This window comes from Papaver somniferum, chromosome 3 (assembly GCF_003573695.1).
Source record: "Papaver somniferum cultivar HN1 chromosome 3, ASM357369v1, whole genome shotgun sequence".
NCBI lineage: Eukaryota > Viridiplantae > Streptophyta > Magnoliopsida > Ranunculales > Papaveraceae > Papaver > Papaver somniferum.
In genome coordinates this window covers 69,685,546-69,705,641 of record NC_039360.1, presented here as the reverse complement: position 1 = coordinate 69,705,641, position 20,096 = coordinate 69,685,546, and the positions used below count along the sequence as shown (strand labels likewise).

At 36.7% G+C, this 20,096-nt stretch overlaps 4 protein-coding genes across 8 annotated transcripts; 2 read left to right on the top strand and 2 right to left on the bottom strand.

The window, feature by feature from the left end:
* The first annotated feature begins 1,081 nt into the window (after window positions 1-1,081).
* Window positions 1,082-6,750, top strand: LOC113356435. Of its 5 annotated transcripts, none has more exons than XM_026599564.1 (9): window positions 1,082-1,258; window positions 1,402-2,251; window positions 2,356-2,493; window positions 2,998-3,191; window positions 3,288-3,335; window positions 4,439-4,490; window positions 4,572-4,630; window positions 4,942-4,987; window positions 6,431-6,750. In XM_026599564.1, exons 4-9 carry the CDS (start codon window positions 3,066-3,068, stop codon window positions 6,562-6,564), a joined length of 465 nt encoding a protein of 154 aa, XP_026455349.1. In that variant the 5' UTR covers window positions 1,082-1,258; window positions 1,402-2,251; window positions 2,356-2,493; window positions 2,998-3,065; the 3' UTR covers window positions 6,565-6,750. The 5 variants fall into 5 exon arrangements, with proteins under 5 accessions (XP_026455349.1, XP_026455352.1, XP_026455350.1 ...); XM_026599567.1 differs by having other exon boundaries at window positions 2,356-2,496; XM_026599565.1 differs by having other exon boundaries at window positions 1,402-2,496.
* Window positions 6,751-11,706: 4,956 nt separating this feature from the next.
* LOC113356434 (MADS-box transcription factor 4-like) lies at window positions 11,707-16,195 on the bottom strand. Its single transcript, XM_026599562.1, has 7 exons — window positions 15,898-16,195; window positions 15,691-15,757; window positions 12,657-12,718; window positions 12,453-12,552; window positions 12,208-12,237; window positions 12,065-12,109; window positions 11,707-11,976 (listed from the first exon to the last, which is right to left on the bottom strand). The coding sequence occupies exons 1-7, from the start codon at window positions 16,077-16,079 to the stop codon at window positions 11,935-11,937; spliced, it is 528 nt and encodes a 175-aa protein (XP_026455347.1). The 5' UTR covers window positions 16,080-16,195; the 3' UTR covers window positions 11,707-11,934.
* Window positions 13,193-15,408, top strand: LOC113356431 (luminal-binding protein 5-like). The gene has a single exon (XM_026599560.1). It carries the CDS (start codon window positions 13,268-13,270, stop codon window positions 15,275-15,277), a length of 2,010 nt encoding a protein of 669 aa, XP_026455345.1. The 5' UTR covers window positions 13,193-13,267; the 3' UTR covers window positions 15,278-15,408.
* Window positions 16,196-17,422: 1,227 nt separating the features above from the next.
* LOC113356432 (floral homeotic protein GLOBOSA-like) lies at window positions 17,423-19,459 on the bottom strand. Its single transcript, XM_026599561.1, has 7 exons — window positions 19,138-19,459; window positions 18,956-19,022; window positions 18,580-18,641; window positions 18,289-18,388; window positions 18,135-18,164; window positions 17,975-18,019; window positions 17,423-17,853 (listed from the first exon to the last, which is right to left on the bottom strand). Exons 1-7 carry the CDS (start codon window positions 19,317-19,319, stop codon window positions 17,641-17,643), a joined length of 699 nt encoding a protein of 232 aa, XP_026455346.1. The 5' UTR covers window positions 19,320-19,459; the 3' UTR covers window positions 17,423-17,640.
* Window positions 19,460-20,096: the final 637 nt, after the last annotated feature.

The following is a 20,096-nucleotide window of genomic DNA, read 5'->3' as shown; positions in this document are numbered from 1 at the left end:
TTTAACAAATTGAAGACCACTGGTAAGACAAACAATTTATATGCATTCAGAGCTGCAACTAATCTGGTCATTCGGGCATTTAAACAAACAGTTTATACGCACTTCGAGCTGCTGACTGGGAAGACTCTACTGGTGCTCTTCTTGTTCCTTATTTGTTCTCCTTCTCTGTAAAAACGAATTCATAAAATACCCACATTTATAAACATTCACAAATTCTCAAAAACAAATCTCATTGATTCATCCCCACATGGATGGTAGCAAACCTGGTTTGTTCTTACTGGAATACTTCACCAAAAACCTATCAAACTCGAATTGAAGGACAACCCATTCTTCCTGATCTTCCACATACTCGTCTATGCCTGCTAATCTCTTCATTCTTCTCTGTTAATCATCCACAATCGATGGCAGCAAAGTCACTTAATTTCTTCCCTGGTTTCTCCGTCTCAATAAAAACCCAACCGTGTAAAATCATAAGCATCTTGTACCTGTTCCTCTTTGATATGGAAGATAAAGAAATCATTTACGCGTTATTTGGCTTATGGAGAAAAATAGAAAGCATCAGCATCCTGGTGATTTTCTTATTCAAGGCTGGTGGTTTGTTTAAGAAGAAGAATATGGAAGTTGTTTTCTATGCGATCACAGTGTATGAATGGGATCTCGGTTAGGTTTAGTTTTCACGGATGTATTGTCTACCTAACTGGCGTTAGTAACGTCCAGTTAAGTTTTTTTATGTAAACTAAGTGTAAAGTGTAAATATTCACATAAGTGTTGTATACTCATGTTTTTGTTAACACTGTCATAAACGGTCAGTTAAATACAGAGTATAATCCATGTTTTAACGTTTCGACCAATAGAGTCCCGACACTTGTCATCACGGGATTGCTCATCCTCAAAACTTTTATCTAATTTAATTTGAGGGGTATCACATTTACCGTGCGACGTGGAAGCTTATATAACTTAGCATTTTAAAGAGGGGAGATTTCAACTCCGTACCATAGGAGTTGCCCTTATAACCTTGGGGAGTGCCCTTATAATTGGTAGTCCTGTAGATGCATTTGTGCCTTTTTCTCTCGTTACCAGCTAGCCAGATGACACAAGAACTTTTCTTTTACTTCGCTGTTATTCGACCATAGTTTCTTCCCTCGCTCTTGTATCACCAAAAAAAGCTCTAGCAATTGAAGCAACAATTTTAGGCTTTTAAATCCAAATTCGACCTAAACCCATCATCCATACTCGCCGAAGTTTATCTTGCACAAAGGTAGGGGTTCCTGTTTTACTTTATCTTCATTTAAATGTCATGTTCTCAACCCTTGATAACTGTCATGATTTATGTGAATCTGCAGATGTGTATCTGAGGCTTATCTCCTTGAATCTAATCAAATGATTTATGTGAATCTGCAGATGTGTATCTGAGGCTTATCTCCTTGAATCTAATCAATTTTGTTTTTCCCTGAATTTCCTTCAAACCGTTGTGTTCTTCAATGATTTTTGCACCACAGGGAACTTGGTTTAAATCCTATGTTTTTGTGCGATTATTCTTCGTGTCCTGAAATATGTATGATTTCAAGGGTTAAGAAGTGATTTTATGAAAGTAGTGAATGACTGCAGCCATCCGGGTATCTCTTTTCATCATGAACTAGTCTGGTACTGAAACCGGCCTTTCTACTGTTTGTGAAAAGGACTCAATGAGTTCCATATTCAAAACTCCCCCGGTAGCTGAAAATTAAAATTCTTTCATTTGGATTTGTAATCTCCTCCCAACACTGCAACTCAAAGATTTCAACCCATTGATTTGCAATACAAAACCACCTTGTTTTTTTTTTTTTTTAAAAATCCATGTTTGCGTAACTTAATAACATGAACTGTCTTATTTATGAAACACCATTGCTTTACGTTTTTGTTATGTTTTAACATTCACTTAGTCTGCTTATAAATTTGTGAGCCTTTGGCATGACTCCTATGAACTGATTATGTGTTTTAACATTTCTTTTTTGCATACCCTTTTCTTTGTCAAGTTACTCTATATTACATACAAAAACTAGAGATAGACATTTAGCATGATTTTGATGCATTGAGTTGTATTGTATGGGAGTTTGTTGGAGTTGATAATGAAGTTGCATAACAATATCTTGACGACAATTAACAGGAAATCTAGCTTTTATATTACCTTCATAGATAAATGATCTTGTTGCCTTCATTTTCTGATTAGGAGTAAGAGGTTTAAGAATTTTTTTTACAAGAAAAATGTAAGGTAGGGTTCAATATCTCTGTTCACATTTGTTGTTGTGTAATGGTGTAATTTGATGGACGTATAATCTAAGATTTAAATCGAATTCATTGTTTTGATTTTGTTAGAGGAAAAGCTAAGCATTCTTGGATTTGATAATCAAAAACGTTGACTGAATTGAATTGAGTTTAACATCCTAAGTTTTGTAGAAGGTAGTAAGAATGGGCACAGCACTGTTGTATGAGATTTGGGAAAGCCAGCAACAGGTAGTAGTATAGGGATATATCTTATGCAATTTAAGGTTTTGATTTTAAATTACGTATTTTCTTCTCTTTGATTTGGAGGTGGAGTGAACATTATTTGTAGTGCCCAAATGAAACTTCTGAGCATTACAGATAACATCATTAGTTGAACTGTAGTTAGAATTTCAACCATGCTGTGAGACTTGTTGTATGAGATTTGGGAAAGCCAGCAACAGGTAGTAGTATAGGGATATATCTTATGCAATTTAAGGTTTTGATTTTAAATTACGTATTTTCTTCTCTTTGATTTGGAGGTGGAGTGAACATTATTTGTAGTGCCCAAATGAAACTTCTGAGCATTACAGATAACATCATTAGTTGAACTGTAGTTAGAATTTCAACCATGCTGTGAGACTTGTGTAACCGGGTTCGAGTAACTAAGGTTTAAGTTGTTGATAAAATTCATCTAGCAAAATTACATCAGGTTCATATTATCATCATCCAATACATACAATTCATTTGTTACAGAATCACTTTAAAAGCTGCCACATCTCCAAGATACTTATTGGCTAAGGATCAGAAAGAGAAGTTTATACATGGGAACAAGAGAGGTTTACGAGCAAAAACTGAGATCTGGTAATCTCCATTATGACCCAACCATCAACCCTGGCCTTGGATCCCCTCGCTGCCCCCGCTGTCTCTCTCTCATAGGCCCTAACTCTGTCAGTAATCTTTCTCTATCTGAATTGCAAGATGAGTACTCACGATTATCATTTAAAAAAAAAATCCTAACGTTAAATTTTGTATGTGGAATCCAGGAAACAGGGGAGACTATTAACGGCGTCTTACACGGTTTCACTGCTGTGGTAATTGGAATTTAACTCCTAATCATCTCTATACTTGAATTGCATTTTGTACTTAGATTACATGTGCGGGCATCCAGTAAATCATTGAAGCTATAAGTAGGGCTGTTCATGGTCGGTTTTGGTTCGGTTTCTAGCCAAACCAAAACCGAAATCAATACTATCGGTTTCTAAAAATCTAAACCAAACCAATTCATTAACCATTGGTTCGGTTCCTAAATGGTTCCAGCCGGTTTCGGTTTGTCCCAGTGGTTTTTGGTTAACCAATAGTTATGTCAAACGACTCAAACAAAAAAAAAAGATATACAAATTTACAGATAAAAAAATCGTAGCTGCCGATAGTATTGGTTTACACAAATTTACAGACAAAAAAAATAAATAAAAAAATATCAAGAATAGTTAAAGCTTACTCTAAATCTAGAGATCAAAAGAAGATATATAATATATCTTAATTTAGTTAGTGATAAACAAAAAAGAATGAAGAAGGGAAGAAGAAAGTCGAGTAGCAGCAATGACTGCTGTAGTTAGGGGTGGAGAAGGGAGGAGACTGAGAGAAGAAGAAAGAGAAAGAGAGAGAATATCATACTTAAATATTAGATTTAGGGTTTCTATTTATCCTCTAAATCAATGGGTAGAATCTAATACTTGTTAATCAAGGTAGAAACTAAGTTTAAAAATTAATTGGTTTTCCAATGGTTTTTGGTTCGGTTTTAGAGGTCAAACCAAACCAAAACCAACACTATCGGTTTTCCACTTTCTACACCATAACCAATCCATTAGTAAATGGTTCGGTTTGGTTTCTTCCTAATTGGTCTGGTTCGGTCCGGTTCCAGCGGAAAACCGAAACCATGTTCAGCCCTAGCTATAAGATAACTATCTACTTGCTACCACCCGAGATTACTTTTGGATGTTTTGATCTATTATCAATCACTAGTTGTTTAACTTTCTAGTTTGTTCTAAAGAGGTTAAAGTTCTACAGAGTTGATTTTCTTATAGACATTCTGTCATTCTGTTTTTTCTTTTTGCTTGGTGATATAGATGATTAAAGGATGTATCATTTTTTTTTCTTCTCTTCTTTAAATTATTGTGGTTTGTTTGTTGTGCAGGCAGGATCAGGAGCTGCTGCACTTTTTAGCGGAATCCAGAGTTATAATTTAGGTAAACTATATGTACTATAGTTGTTTGAGATTAGTGTTCTGTGGATTTTTCTTATGAAACTACTTTTTTATTTTTTTGCAGGGATTCCGTTTATTCAAAAGCATGTGAAGGGTCCTAAATGGCTTCCTTTCGCTATTGGGGTAAAAATGTTTAATTTTAATTGCTTATAATCTTCTAATTACGCGGTGTACTACAATTCTCTTTGTGTCCAACACATTGTCTGTTATGGTTGAAATCCACTGATTTCATGTCAAGTATAATTCCCTCATTTGTCAGGTTGTGCCTTTTGGAGGATGTATTCATAAAACGAATGATATACACTAACATGATTTTTTAAGCTCATGCTTTTCCAAAATTGGGAATCTTGTATAGCATCGCGTTTGTCCTGTATTTATTGTAGCCTACAGATGCATTTTCCTCGGCTCACTTGGAAATTTGTTCTTCTTTTCAGATTCCTTCATCTCTATTGATTTCAGCTACCAGTGCAACGTTAGCAGGTACTTACCCGCCACTCGTAAAAATTAATTTTTTACTTGCACTTGCTAGTTCTATTCATATTATTGACATAATTCACCTCATTTTAGATTAACAAATTCTTGTGGCTTATCGAGTTTTTTCATTTCAAAATACTGCTAATATGCTCTTTATCCTATTCTGTGGTTGTTTCTTAATAGACCTAACTATTATGTCTGTGTCATAGAATGTAAAAAAGGTTTCGTTCTGCGTCAAATGTTGACTCCCGTATAAGATGATTGTTAGGGTGGTAGATTTTTCTCATAAACCTACTTATCCAGTAACTGAGCTTCCTAGAACAATCACCTCAGACAGCTACGTCAAAGATTCGTGACACCATTGACCCTACAAGTACAATAATAGCAATGATGATTATCGCAACAGAAGATTTTTCTCTGCTTATTCCAGACTAAGTAAAGCGCTTGTCTTTTCCATAGAGATATTAAGATTTTTCTCTTATTCCAGACTAGGTGATGCCTTTTATAACATTAAGTGGGACATATGCTAGCTAAAACATTTAATGATAATAATTTGTATCGGTTATTTAGAGGTTAGAGAGAGAAAGAGAAAGAGAAAGAGAGAGAGAGAGAGAGATAGGTGAGCTTGGGTTCTTTCTCTTGAAGTTGCCCCCTCTTGTTTAACTGTTTAGCAGGATCGTTTTTTTCCTTTACAGGAGTAATTTTGACTCTAGGAAGGGAAATGATTCCCCAGTATTGTGTCCATTAATCAGTGCCTCCAGTATTTAAGATTCCCCAGTATTGTGTCTAATAATTGGTGGACCTGCACCTGCATGCCAGAAGACGAAGGATGAGAGGAATATAACGGATGAGGGGTAGGTAGGAAAATGTAATAAGGATTAAGGAGAAAGCCACTTAGGAGTATAAAAGAAGTAATGATTAGAGAGGGAAAAACTGAAATTAATAGTGGATTTTCTCTCACAATGAGGAATTCTGGGATGTTTTGTCCATGCTAGTACTTATATAACTTAGTTATTCCTTCGAGTAAAACTTGGAGCTATAGGGCTATCATAGTGTCTATAGCAAGGATAGGCATCTTAGTAATGTGAACTTGGCTTATATTCATGGAATTTGATGCTCTTGGGCAACTAAACTTCCAATGAGGAGTCAGAGTCAAACATACGTTATCATCTAGAAACTACACTGGTTGAGGATGAACACGTTATTCTGTTAATTGTGCTCGAATAAAGATAGTTTGTTTTATGGTGGGAGTAAATAAGTTATCCTTTAGCTTGTCTGCTTTTCCAGAGAATCTTGTTCTCGTTATGCTAGTTTAGTCTGTATCTAAGGATTGGTCAAATATCGGATGAAATAAAACCTTAAAGCTGTATATCTACACTTATTAACTTTGCTTCAGCTTCTTCAAGTTTCTTAAAATTATGACACTAATATTTTCTGAGAACCTTGCAGGTTATGCAGTTCCTATGTTTGCTCAGATGTCGGTGACATCTTATCATGCTGCCTCAAGTGCCTCACATTATGGAGTATCACGCCTAACCAGTTACATCGAAGAATCCCACTACGTGCAGAAGAAGCCAACCTGATTCTGGGCAAGCTTTTTTGAAATAAGTGTACACCAATTTTTAACTTTTGCAGATGATTCCTGTCTAAATCGCGTTCTGTCATTTTTGACTCCCATAGGGTTAAATAAAATGTAAATATGCCATAGAAATCACCGGTACTTTGTTTCTTCACCCCAATCCAAATACTTTGTCTTTCCTTTTCTTCGTCTCCATGGCCTCTTGATTTTTATTGTGCAAAATATTTGGTTTAGTGCTTAGTTTTACAAAATTTGATGTTGTAAAACTTCATTTGCATATAAGCCCAACACACACCACACCAGTTCAATTAGTTCAAGATGTTTAATGTCCACCTTTTCATGACCAATTTTTTATTTTTTCTTCTGAACTTCGAGCTCTCTCTCTCTTTTTTTTTTAATAGGAAAGGAATTTCATTCAACCAAAAATCTAATTAATACAGAGTTTTTCTCTAACGAGGGACTCTAACCAGATTGGGACATTATTCTCCTAGACAATAGAACTAGCATGTTTTGCAAGTTCATGCGCTACACTATTTGTTTCCCTTGGTACATGAGAAACAAACCACTTATTAATTTTTTTTAAAAGTTCCAGACAATCTCTTATTATTGGATTTGTTGTCCACTGTATAGAGCCTTTTTTTTTAGGAGAAAGGTTGAGATTACACTGTACAGAGCCTTGAGAACCATTTAAAGCACCGACTACATTAAGACAATCTCCCTCCAGGTGAAGGTTGACAACCCTTTTTTACTTTGCCAACTTTATTGCTTCATATGTAGGTAGAGCCCCAGCCTTCTCCTCATCCTCAGCTACTGCTGGTATACTCCCTGCCCCTTGAATTCCACCTGCATCATCAATTATTATTAGTCCAGAACCCATTTCTTTGTCAACTTATAAAATGAGGCATCAAAATTAACTTTATAGCATCCAGACTGAGGGACAGTCCAATGAGTTCCATTCACAGATGTTCTATTCAGACTTCTGTTGGATATTAATTTCCTTCTGTTCTCTTTCCAATCCACAATGTCCTTCTTTATTCTTATCACAAGATTATCTACCTGTATTTGAGCATTATCAAAAATAACAGCACATCTAATCTTCCATATGTGCCAGAGAGTATAACCTGCAGTTAGAATCATATCATCCATGTTTCCATTGTTATTACTACCTTGTTCGAGCTCTCTCCTGATGAAGGACAAAACCACTGCCCATCACATCCGATGCGGAGATTTAGTTTTTGATTGCACCAAAATGGTGGAAAGTTAGAAAAATCTCCATAAGACTTAAGATGGTCCCAGTCGTCTGGGTTTGGGGAAAGAGCAGGTTCTAATAAAATAGGTCTCATCATGTAATTCTACTGGACCAGTGTTACTCTCAAGCTCATAGGGTCATAGCTGTGTGGAGTTCCTCAAGTCCGCCGCATGACTTTTGAAAAATGCAAGATGACTTGCGTCATCAAATTAAAAAATGCTTAAATTTTTTTTTTACAACCCCAAAGGTGTCACAAAAACTCCACAAAAACAAAATGTTCACAAAAACCCCATTTAACATACACTGTCTGCATTACCCTTCTATTATTTAAATCATCCAACAAAAACAAAAATCAACCCAACCTTTAAATTTTATTATATTATCACCACGAACAACAACCCACCACCAGCAACATCACCACCGCCCGTCGTCGCTGCCGCCACCGACCACCTTCGCCGGCTCCACCGACCACCACCGCGCCACCACCAGAAAAATGATGAAACCAAAAATTGGTTTCACCAAAATAAGATGAAACCAAATTTTGGTTTCATCATAAAAGAAAGGAGAAAGAAGAAGAAGAAAAAATGAAACACAATAAGATGAAACCTTCCACCACCGTCAACTGCACCTCCCCCATCGCCACCACAACCATAATCACCACAACCACCACTACCATTACCTCCTTAACTAAGACTACTTTCAACAAAAAACAATCCACAATAAGATGAAACCTACCACCACCGTCAACTGCACCACCTCCATCGCTGCCACAACCACCAGCACCACAACCACCACTACCATTACCCCCTCAACTACAACCAGTTTCAACAAAAAATAATCCACCTGTATCCCACCATCAAAAATTGGCTTCACAGATATTAATATTCAACAAAATGAAAAAAATACGATGAAACCTAATTAGGTTTCATCAACTTCAGCCAATTCATTACACTTTTAACAATGCAGACATACACCTCTTTAATTGTAACCCATACCAGTCCTTTATGCAACACCTGAAGCTCAACTACAACTCTCATTGCATTAGCACCACCCTTACTCAGTTAATCCATTCTTTATCACTTCCATAACTTCAGTTAAGGCCACCACTACCAACAAAACTTCTTCATCAATACCTGGAGTACCAGTACCAGACCCTGCTATACACATTCTCCCAATTCATACACACATATAATCAAAACCACCATTGTACATACAATCGAAACCACATATTGTCATTTCACCAACATAACTTCAATGATGAAACCAAACATGCCGTCTTCCAAGTCAGACCGAATAAACTAGACAAAAATCAGGTGAAACCAAAATTTGGTTTCATCATAAACTTAATTTTCATCATTAAAATCTTTGGTTTCATGACAGAAAATAGGCAAGTTTATGATGAAACCAAATTTGGTTTCATCATTAGTTTACTGTTTTCACCAACCAAAACTGTCAGAATTTGATGAAACCAATTTTGGTTTCATCATAAATCTGTCATTTCCCAATACAATATTGATTTCGACTTTGAAGATGTATCATCATTTGCTGGTGATGAAAACATCATAAGATGGTGGTGGTGATTGTAGAGGATTGAACGAGGAGGCGGAGGTGATGTTGGGAGAGGATCTTCAGGTACTGGTGTTGATTGTAGATGAGGTGTTGTTGGTGGCCGATTTGAAGGTATTGGTGGTGGTTTTAGATGATAAAAGGAGGAGGTAGAAGTAGTGTTGGTGGCGGATCTGATGTACTGGTGGGAAAAACAAAAATAAGAGGAGGCGGTGTTGTTGATGGAAAATCTGTAGACGGAGAAGGTGATGATGGTGTTAATGGAGGAGAAGGAGGTGATGATTGTGTTAATGGAGGAGACGGAGGTTCTGTTGGTGGCGGATCTAGACACATCGGTTGGTTTGATGGTGGCGGAGCTACTGTTGGTGATAGATCTGAATAGAAATAGAAGAAAAAGAGACGAAGGTTTCGTGGAGGAGACGAAGGTGTTCCTGCTGGTGGTGACGGAGGTGTTGTTGGTGGTGGTGACAGAGGTGTTGCGATGGTGTTCATGGAGAGATATTTGTTGCTGCTGGTGTTAATGGTGGTGGGGAGATGAAGACCGCATAAATAGAAAAAAGAAAGGAGAGAAGAAGAAGAAGACGACAAGGTAAAAAGGATATGTTTGGCTTTTTTTAAAGTAATAAAAACTAAATTTGCACATTATTATTTGACCTGGAGTTTTTGTGTCACTTTTTAATTAAATGGTTTTCATTTATTAAAAATAATATGACTGGAGTTTTTGTACCACATGTTTGGTCACCTTGGTTTTATTTGACTAGTTTTGTTTTGGGATATTTAGATTTTGGGTCTCAGCTTTGTGACCAGCTTTGAGTTTGGGTCTGGAGAAAATTTTAATTAGAGTTTGGGTCCTGAACCATAGTTGACCGTCTTGACAGTTAAAATAAGTTGGTTAAGTATCGAAAAGACCATTTAAAATTCAGATTTTAATTTATTTACCAACTTCGCCATTTTCTTCCTCTTCATCTTCTATCAACGCCAGAACCACCATTACCCCTATTTTTTCCATCTTCTTCAACTTACCACCACACCACTACTAACTCATTTTTAACTTACCACGACACCACTACTAACTCATTAGTTTTGAAATTAACATATATATACTGTAATGAAAATGCCTGGTGATTTCTTGTAAGCAGATTATGCAAGGTAATGTTCTGTCACTAGCTTAAATCCAAGGAATCTTAAAATACTTCCATTTCCCTAGCTTGGCTTTAATTTGGCAATATAATTGATTGGTGATGGTGATTGATTATTACCTTTGGGTGGTTGTCGAATTTTGATTTCTCTGTAAGAAATGAGATATAACAAAGGTCAGAAGATTAGAGCAAGCTCATCTCTCCCAACACCAGTGTGCGCCCAACAAATGTATGAAGAAAGTCCGGAAAGAAATCTCTTCTACATCAACAGTAATTGATGGGTCTAATTGAATGGTGATGATGGTATTGCTAATTGATGTTGGTGATGATGGTATAAAGACGAGCGTGTAATAATGAAAATAAGAATCTGTGAACAATAAATGAAGAACAAGATGAAGAGATTATTTTTATTTTTATTAAAATTATTTTGTTAACGGTCAAGACGGCCAATTATGGTCCAGGACCCAAACTCTAATTAAAATTTTCTCCAGACCCAAACTCAAAGCTGGTCACAAAGCTGAGACCCAAAATCTAAATATCCCTTTTGTTTTTACAAATTGTGAATCATATTCAGAAACTTAGACAGTAAGTTCTAACAATGAGAAGATTAGGCATGCTTGTTGTAAATTCTTAATTTAAAGAGGCTTTTTTCAGTTCTGTCAATCAAGCAGTGCATCAAACCAAAACTTTTCTGAGGTAGTGTACCACCGAGGAAGAGCTTGGGTGGTTTGGAAGCTATTGCACATGAATATTGCAATAGCTTGAGAACAATGTATCCATGTTTAATAACCGGATCTTGGTGTTCGAGGTTTTTATAAGAGTCTTTTCGACTTCTCCTGTTTTTTACTTAGTGTTTTGCACGTTACTAATCTAATCCTGTCTCATTGCTTTGTTCTACTAGATGGTTCTTTTGGGACTATGATGAAGGTAACAATACTGCATCTTACTATAATCTTCAATCTATCTGACACAAACGTAATACGCTATGTTGATGCAATTTTTATAGAGGTTGAATTGGCTAAGATGGTCCAAACACAATGCAGCTTGAATCTCCACAAACATCCAAGTGAGTACAAATAAAAGCAAACAGAAAAGGGTTGGAGGAACAAGTCCATGACTTGAAATCATGCTCCACCAAGGACATTTGAAAAGGCATATTAAGAAGTTGTACCCTTGCAACAGATTTTTGGTACTAAAACTTGCTTCATTGAGCTTTTATAAGTTCTTTGCTTAAATTCATACTAAAGTAACTAAACACTCTTTTTGCAGCAGAACACAGGTTTGTTTCTTTTCCTTAAGTTTAGCTCTAAGAACATCAAAGGCACAAAAAAGAAGCTGTTCATTTCAACTGAAGAACACAAAAAATAGTGACAGCTTTTCTAAGTTCAAATGCAACCAACTCCATTTCGAAGCTCGACTTTCACATTGCTCCCATGTTCCATTTGTTTTGCTGCTGCTGCTGCTGCTCCAGATTAACGAAAAATTAAGAGGTCAATTTTAAAGTGTAGTCAAAATTAAATTGATTGAGAGAAAGAGTGACGGATACATACATAAGTGGCACTGAGGCGCTTATTTTCCTCCTCCAACAGTCTTCCCTGCATAGAGCAAAGATAACAAGTGTAAATCATCGACAGGAAACAGCAGTGGTGCATTTAAAAGATACTACTTAATCATGTTTTATTTGTTTACTTACATTTTTCTTGAGTTTTCTATGGTGCTCCTTCTGTTTGCAGTGCACCAAACAACAAAGAACAACAGAAAAATAACATTCTTTAGAGATATATGATCATAATAATTAGCCCCATTTAAGCTAGAAACGGAATGCAGTTAGCAAATCAAAGAAATACCCCAACACAAAAATCAAAAGTATACAGATATATAAACACGGGATTCATAATAGCTCAATGAAGAAGCAGTACTGGTACTAACACTACTTACAATTTTGGCACGAGCACCAGCATATCCATCTTCAAGGGCATTTTCTAAGGCATGAAGCTCCTGAGGAGATAGGGGCTTCAGATCCTCACCTTTCAGGTGCCTGCAACCAATTGATTTATATATCAATGTCACTCGGTGATGAATAATACAAACTTACAAGATTAGCTATCTAGTTAAGCATACAAGAGTACAAGTGCAAGATACCTTAGCTCGATCTGCAAATTGCTGTTCTCTTTCCTGACTCTATCGATTTCAGCGCTGAGACGCTGTAGTTCATGTCAATATATGCATACATATTAGTTCAATCAAGTTTCATTAATGAATAAATTAAATAAATAAATAAAAAATCTACGAGAGGGGCTCAGCTCATATAGGATACTGCAATAATATAACTAGCACACAGAGTATGAGTTGAATTTTGAGAGAAAATAAAGATGATACAATGTGCATACATGTCATGACATGATTAGTCAGGACAGTCAGGACAGGGCAGGAAGTATTTGGCATAGAGGATCTGGAGGCACATAAAATAAAGATGATACAATAATGCATACGTGTCATCATGTTATTAGTCCAGGGCAGGAAAGTTTTGGTCATAGTGATCTGGAGCCGAGTTTTATACTACCCAAGAAACCTTTCTTCTATTAGGAAATAGTGTTCGAGAACAAGTAAAAAGAAGCTCCCGAGACTTATAAAAGGAGCAGTCAGCAGGCTATCAAAGCAAAATACAGAACACCGCCTTGAGCTTTTCAGAGTAGCTTGAGCTTTTTTCTTTCTTCTGTGTAGCTTGAGATTTTCTTCTTTCTTGCAACAATATGGACGGGTCGTGGAGAAATCGTGGATTCTCATCTTCATTAACGGTATTCTTAATCCTCTTATGCAGTTCTTTATGTGTATATTCCATAGCGAAAGAGGAATCAACAAAGTTAGGAACAGTAATTGGTATCGATCTTGGTACGACATATTCATGTGTGGGTGTTTACAAGGATGGACATGTTCAAATCATAGCAAACGACCAAGGTAACCGTATTACCCCTTCATGGGTTGGGTTTACTCCTAAAGAACGTTTGATCGGTGAGGCTGCAAAGAATCAAGCTGCTTCTAATCCTGAAAATACAGTCTACGATATGAAAAGACTTATCGGAAGATTGTTTGCTGATAAAAATTTACAGAAGGATATGAAGCTCTTCCCATATAAGATTGTGAATAAAGAAGGAAAGCCTTATGTTCGTGTCACGATCAACGATGGGGAGACTAAAGATTTCAGTCCTGAGGAACTTAGTGCTATGGTTTTAACTAAGATGAAGGAGACAGCTGAAGCGTTCCTCGGAAAGAAAGTTAAGGATGCCGTTGTCACTGTACCTGCATACTTCAATGATGCTCAGAGACAGGCTACAAAGGATGCTGGCGTGATTGCTGGTTTAAATGTCGTGAGGATCATCAACGAGCCGACAGCAGCTGCTATCGCCTATGGTTTGGACAAAAAAGGTGAAGAGAAGAACATTCTTGTTTTTGACCTTGGTGGTGGTACTTTTGATGTCAGTATCTTGAATATTGACAATGGAGTTTTCGAGGTTCTTTCCACAAACGGAGACACTCACCTGGGAGGTGAAGACTTTGATCACAGAGTTATGGATCACTTCATTAAATTGATCAAGAAGAAGCATGGGAAGGACATCAGCAAGGACAACAAGGCTCTTGGGAAGCTGAGGAGGGAGTGTGAACGTGCTAAGAGAGCCTTGAGTAACCAACATCAAGTGCGAGTTGAGATTGAGTCACTATTCGACAGCGTGGATTTCTCAGAACCACTGTCCCGTGCTCGTTTCGAAGAATTGAACGCTGATCTATTCAAGAAGACCATGGGACCTGTGAAGAAGGCTATGGCTGATGCTGGACTAGAGAAACACCAGATAGATGAGATTGTCCTTGTTGGTGGAAGTACTAGGATTCCCAAGGTTCAAGAGCTCCTTAAAGAATACTTTGATGGAAAAGAGCCAAGCAAAGGTATCAACCCAGATGAGGCTGTTGCTTACGGTGCTGCTGTACAAGGAGGTATCTTGAGTGGAGAGGGTGGTGATGAAACCAAAGATGTTCTTCTATTGGATGTCGCCCCACTTACTCTCGGTATTGAAACTGTTGGTGGTGTGATGACCAAGGTGATCCCTAGGAACACAGGCATCCCAACCACGCGATCTCAAGTTTTTAGCACTTACCAGGATCAGCAGACCACTGTCTCTATTCGTGTTTTCGAAGGTGAAAGAAGTCTCACAAAAGACTGCAGGGAGCTTGGAAAGTTTGATCTTACTGGAATTGCTCCAGCTCCAAGGGGAGTCCCTCAGATTCAAGTCACATTCGAGGTTGATGCCAATGGTATTTTGAGTGTAAGGGCTGAAGACAAGGCAAGTGGAAAGGCAGAGAAGATCACTATCACAGCTAACAAAGATCGTTTGAGCCAAGAGGAGATTGACCGAATGGTTCAAGAGGCAGAGGATTTCGCAGAGGAAGATAAGAAGGTCAAGGAAAAGATCGAGGCAAGAAACAAGTTGGAGAGTTATGTGTACAACATGAAGACCCAGGTCAATGATAAGGACAAGCTTGCAGACAAGCTGGACTCAGATGACAAAGAGAAGATTGAGGAGGCAGTAAAGGAGGCTCTTGAATGGCTTGATGAGAACCAAGAAGCTGACAAGGAAGACTATGACGAGAAATTCAAGGAAGTAGAAGCTGTTTTAAATCCAATCATCACTTCCATGTATCAGAAATCTGGTGGAGCTACTGGTGCTGGATCACCAGAAGATGATGATGATTCACACGATGAGCTTTAGGAAATTTCTCTCTCTTAAGTTTTTTTTTTTTTTTTCAGTTTGTCTAGTACTAAAGGAAATTCTATGAGCCTTTTTTTATGGTTCTGTAATTTTATTTGCTCTTTTTCATTAACATTATAATTGAACACTTTTGTTCAAAAAAGATACTAATCTTACTAGCAAGCAAGAGTTACTATCACCACTCCAAGCACCCAAAAGCATTCATTCACCCTGGTTTTAGGCATTCAAATGCTAGCTATCTTGCACTCTATCTATGGAAGTGTTGATACAGATTGCAGAGTAGCTAGAATATTCTTTATATAAAACCATGAATTGCCAATCTAAGGCATTTTCCTTAATATAAAAATTATTCTTACACAGCCAATACATGAAAAACAAGTATAAAGAAGACAAACAATAAGGATGAAACTGACCTCATGCTTAGCATCCCATAATGTTTTCCCTGATTCTTTCTGATATCTAGCTAATTGCTCAATCAACCTTTCATATGTCCAAAACCAACCAAAAATAAGAATCTAACGAGTACAGGACGGATTCTAATTAAGAACAGGTAGCTATATATAGCAGAGAATGCAGACAATGAATTCAAGAACCCATATATGTATGAAGGAAATACGTACGGAGCACTAGAGTATTCAGTCATATTTCCAGCTTCAGAGAACATAACAACAGAAACATCAGCATCACAGAGAATGGAAATCTCTCTAGCTTTCTTCAACAACCCATTTTTCCTCTTTGCGAAAGTCACCTGTCTGTTTGTTGAGTTCTCAATCCTCTTGAGCTCAGTCTTACCTCTACCCATCTCTCTTCTTTCTTCTCTTTCTATGAGCAGGTACTAAGATATGTATGAACTATGAAAGAACCAGATGAAAGTAGTAGTACTAGCTGAACTACTAAGGTGAGGAGGAAGATATATAATAAAACAAGTTTAAGTTGTTGCTAGCTAGCTAGCAGTAGACAGTAGTCAGTAGTAGATAAGAAGACCAGAAAGGTTTGAAGATGATGCAAATAGTATGTATGTTTAAAATGGGATTTTGTGTTGGCAAAGTAAAGCAAAACCAACCTATTTTGGTGAAAGAGATGTGAACCGTGAACTTACAGGAAAAGGTGCATTACCCAAAAGATTAACGACCGTGTATATATATGAATGACTAGGAGAGGAAATCGAGAAAATCTAAGTAACATGCATTTAATAATAACTTACTCACTTATTTAGTCATGCATTCAGCTTTAGTTTGATGGTCTGATGTTAGTTCCAATTTGTTTTTGTCATTCTCTTTCAAAATCCGAAAGACAAAGACCTGATGCGAAATTTGAAAGGCTTCAGCGTATGACACGTTCACTACAGGTCAATATATTGGTCCCAGCCTACAAGGCGTGAAGAAGTGAAGTTAATGCTGCACGAGAGATTTGGTATGGATGTGAATCTCGTGCCTGGGCTTAATAAGATCATATCTCAGTCTCTCAGAGTCAGCACTGACTCATGGTTTTTGGCAAGTTTGACAATGTCATAGCAAAACACGAGTTTAGCCCTCCTAGTGAAAACAAGATGTGACTAGAAGTTGCATCATAGTCTTGTATAACTTTGACATTGTAGTGAAATAGAATAGGACCTTGTTCCCTTTTATTACAGAAGATGAATACATCCTAGTTTTGAACAAATTCAACCTCAATTACTTGTAAAACACAATAATGAGTTTACAAACTAACTTCCATGCTCATCATGATTCATGTTGTACACTTGTTCTGTTTGCTTCAAAATGCTTTTAGGCAACATGAGGTTGTGCCATAATTGGATGAACAACTTATAAAAAAAAAAAGTAAAAATAAAAATTGGATATAACGAGCAAAATTCCTAATACCAAGAATCTTTAGCAGACTAAAATCTGTAACACCTTGAGCAACAAAATCCCCATGCGAATAACCAAGAATTCAAACTAATATATTTTGCATTTTAAGAAACGGAGCAAAATACCGTGAAAGGAGGTCCGCATACACAATGATGTTATGCAATTTAGTTACCTCTCCTGAATAGTTGAATTCCAAATAAATAGAAAGGCATTGAGCTATCTAGTGTAGTATATAAACATGGACGTACTAGGTTAGCATGTACATAACCTAATTGCACGATAGACAAAAACGGTATTAGGTCATAACACAATGCAATATTAAGTTGCAGCTAATTAACAATCAGTTATTATTCAGAAGTAGTTATAGTAGCAGCTATGCTCATGATCTAGTACAACCCCTTTATCAAAGGGCTGTAGGCATCAAATATACTTATCATACAACTTGAAGAAACGATAGAGTAGAAGGTATTATGGTTTTTCCAAATCATACATATATATATAAATGCAGCCAACTTAATCTAGTAGCTGGTATTTGTTGTTGTTGGTGGTGGTGGTGGCCGTGGTGAGATTAGACTGAATTGGCTGCATCTGGAAGGCAAATGGCACCTGATGATGATTATCGTTATGAGACGGGTAATCCCTGGTTCCATCTGCTGCTTTCTGATTATTATACCCGTTATTTGCCCCAGTGTCCATCTCCCCTCTTCCATGAATTTCCACTTGTTGCTGCAGTTCAAATTTTACAAATAAGAAAAGGTTAGTTATCAAAACACAGTAGCTGATGCGAATGATTCAAATAATTAAATTGAAGGATTAGCTTATTGAATAATGAGTGATAAATACGTACTAGTTTGGCAATGAGACGCTTATTTTCCTCCTCTAACATCCTAGTCTGTTCAGGAGGCCCCAAAAATCCAATACAGAAATATTAGAGTTAACCATATGAATGGATATGTGAAAGGAATTAGGAGATAAAAACACATCTGTATTATTCATGCTTTACTTACTTTTTTCTTAAGTGCTCTACGGTGCTCCTTCTGTTTGCGATTCAAGATAATAACAATGAAAGAGAATAAGCAAGATTAATCATCAATAATCAAAAGTATACTTACATACAAGAATTGACAACTTCAGCAAAAAAATTCTATGGGTACTACTTACAATTTTGGCCTTAACACCAACAAGACCATCCTCAAGGGCAGCTTCAATGGGTATTAGCTCTCTTGGATTCAAGGGGGTCAGATCCTCACCTTTCAGGTGCCTGCAAAGCATTTGCAATGTCAACCGGCCAGTGATGAACAATAATAAGCAAAACCCAAAAACATAAACCAATAAGAAAATTCAAAAATAATTCTGAGCACATAAAAATCCATTGACAGAATTAAAGCTCGCTAGTTAGCTAGGGTCACTTTAATTACTTATTTCTTTGATCTCTACATATGCAACACATACCTGAGCTCGATCTGCATGTTGTCGTTCTCTTTCTTGACTCTATCCACTTCAGCACTGAGATACTGTAGTTACACATATATATACATGTTAGTTCAATGATCTTTCAGTAACTCATAGATCCTTAATTATTACCCTAAATAACAAAAATATGTGATGTAAGTGTTTGCTAAAAAGGGAACAAAGACAAATAAAACACCCATGATATGCATACACAAAAGCATGACTATTTTCTATTAGAAAGGGAGACAGATCGACTCAGACTTTGTTACTAGATCTGCTCATGTTTTTATGTAAGAAGTCAGACTCTTATATAAAAAAACATGAATCATCAATCTAGAGCATGGCTGGATCGGAGATGTAGGATGAAACTGATAACCTCATGCTTAGCATCCCATAATTTGTTCCCTGAAGCTTTCTGGTACCTATCCAATTGCTTTATCAACCTTGATGAATTGCACATGTCAAAAGATCAACAAACAAATATAATTAAGAGAAAATAAAAAAGAAAGCTAAACAAAAGAAGAGATGATCATAATTAGCTCTGAAGGAAATACTTACGGAGAGCTACAATATTCATTCATTTTCCCAGTACTAGAGAAGATAACAAGAGAAACATCAGCATCACAAAGAACTGTGATCTCTCTAGCCTTCTTCAAGATCCCATTTTTCCTCTTTGAGTAGGTAACTTGTCTGTTTGTTGAGTTCTCAATCCTCTTGATCTCAATCTTACCTCTACCCATCTTTTCTCTTTCTTTTCTTTCTGTTGAGCTCTCAAAAAAAAAAAAAAGAAGAAGAAGAGATCAAAAAGAAAGAAAAGGAGTAGTGGTGTGGTGAGGTGAGGGATTCTTTATTGATTATTAGGGTTTTGAAGAAACAAGAAGCAACAGTAGATGGAAGGACCACTAAATGAAAGTGTATGGTACGTACTAGCTAAATAATATTCAACACTATAATGTGGTGAAGAAGATAAGTTGCTAGCTAGCAACATACCCTTATGAGTTATGAGTTAAAAAACTTTCAAAATGATGCAGAAAAGTATGGTCTGTAAATGGGATATTGTGTTGACAAAGACAAATGCAAAGCAAAACCAAATTACTTAACTTGTATGTCCATACCATCCATCCCATCATGCATCCATAAGATTACCCACCAGTATAACAACGATGTGAGCATGTTTCTACTTTTTACTGTTACTTTGTTGAATGGGTCTTTTGATCATCCACTGGTCTTAACAGTATTACTATATAATATTGCTTTAATGATAGTTAAGAAAATAACCAAAGAAAATCAAGATCAGGTTGTGATTTGGGTCTGATTGATTTTTGACGTTGTACTTTATGTCCACGTGTCAGATGTTGAAGTCTTTGAAGTTATGTTTCTAGGTTTTGTCTCTAAGGTTTTGGGAAGCAGAGGGGACAATACGATGTAATGTCAAATTTAGGTTTTTAACCATCAAATCAAGTTTTTGATGGGTTAAACGGTCTTATTGTGTTAAGAATCGAACGGTTAAAGATAGC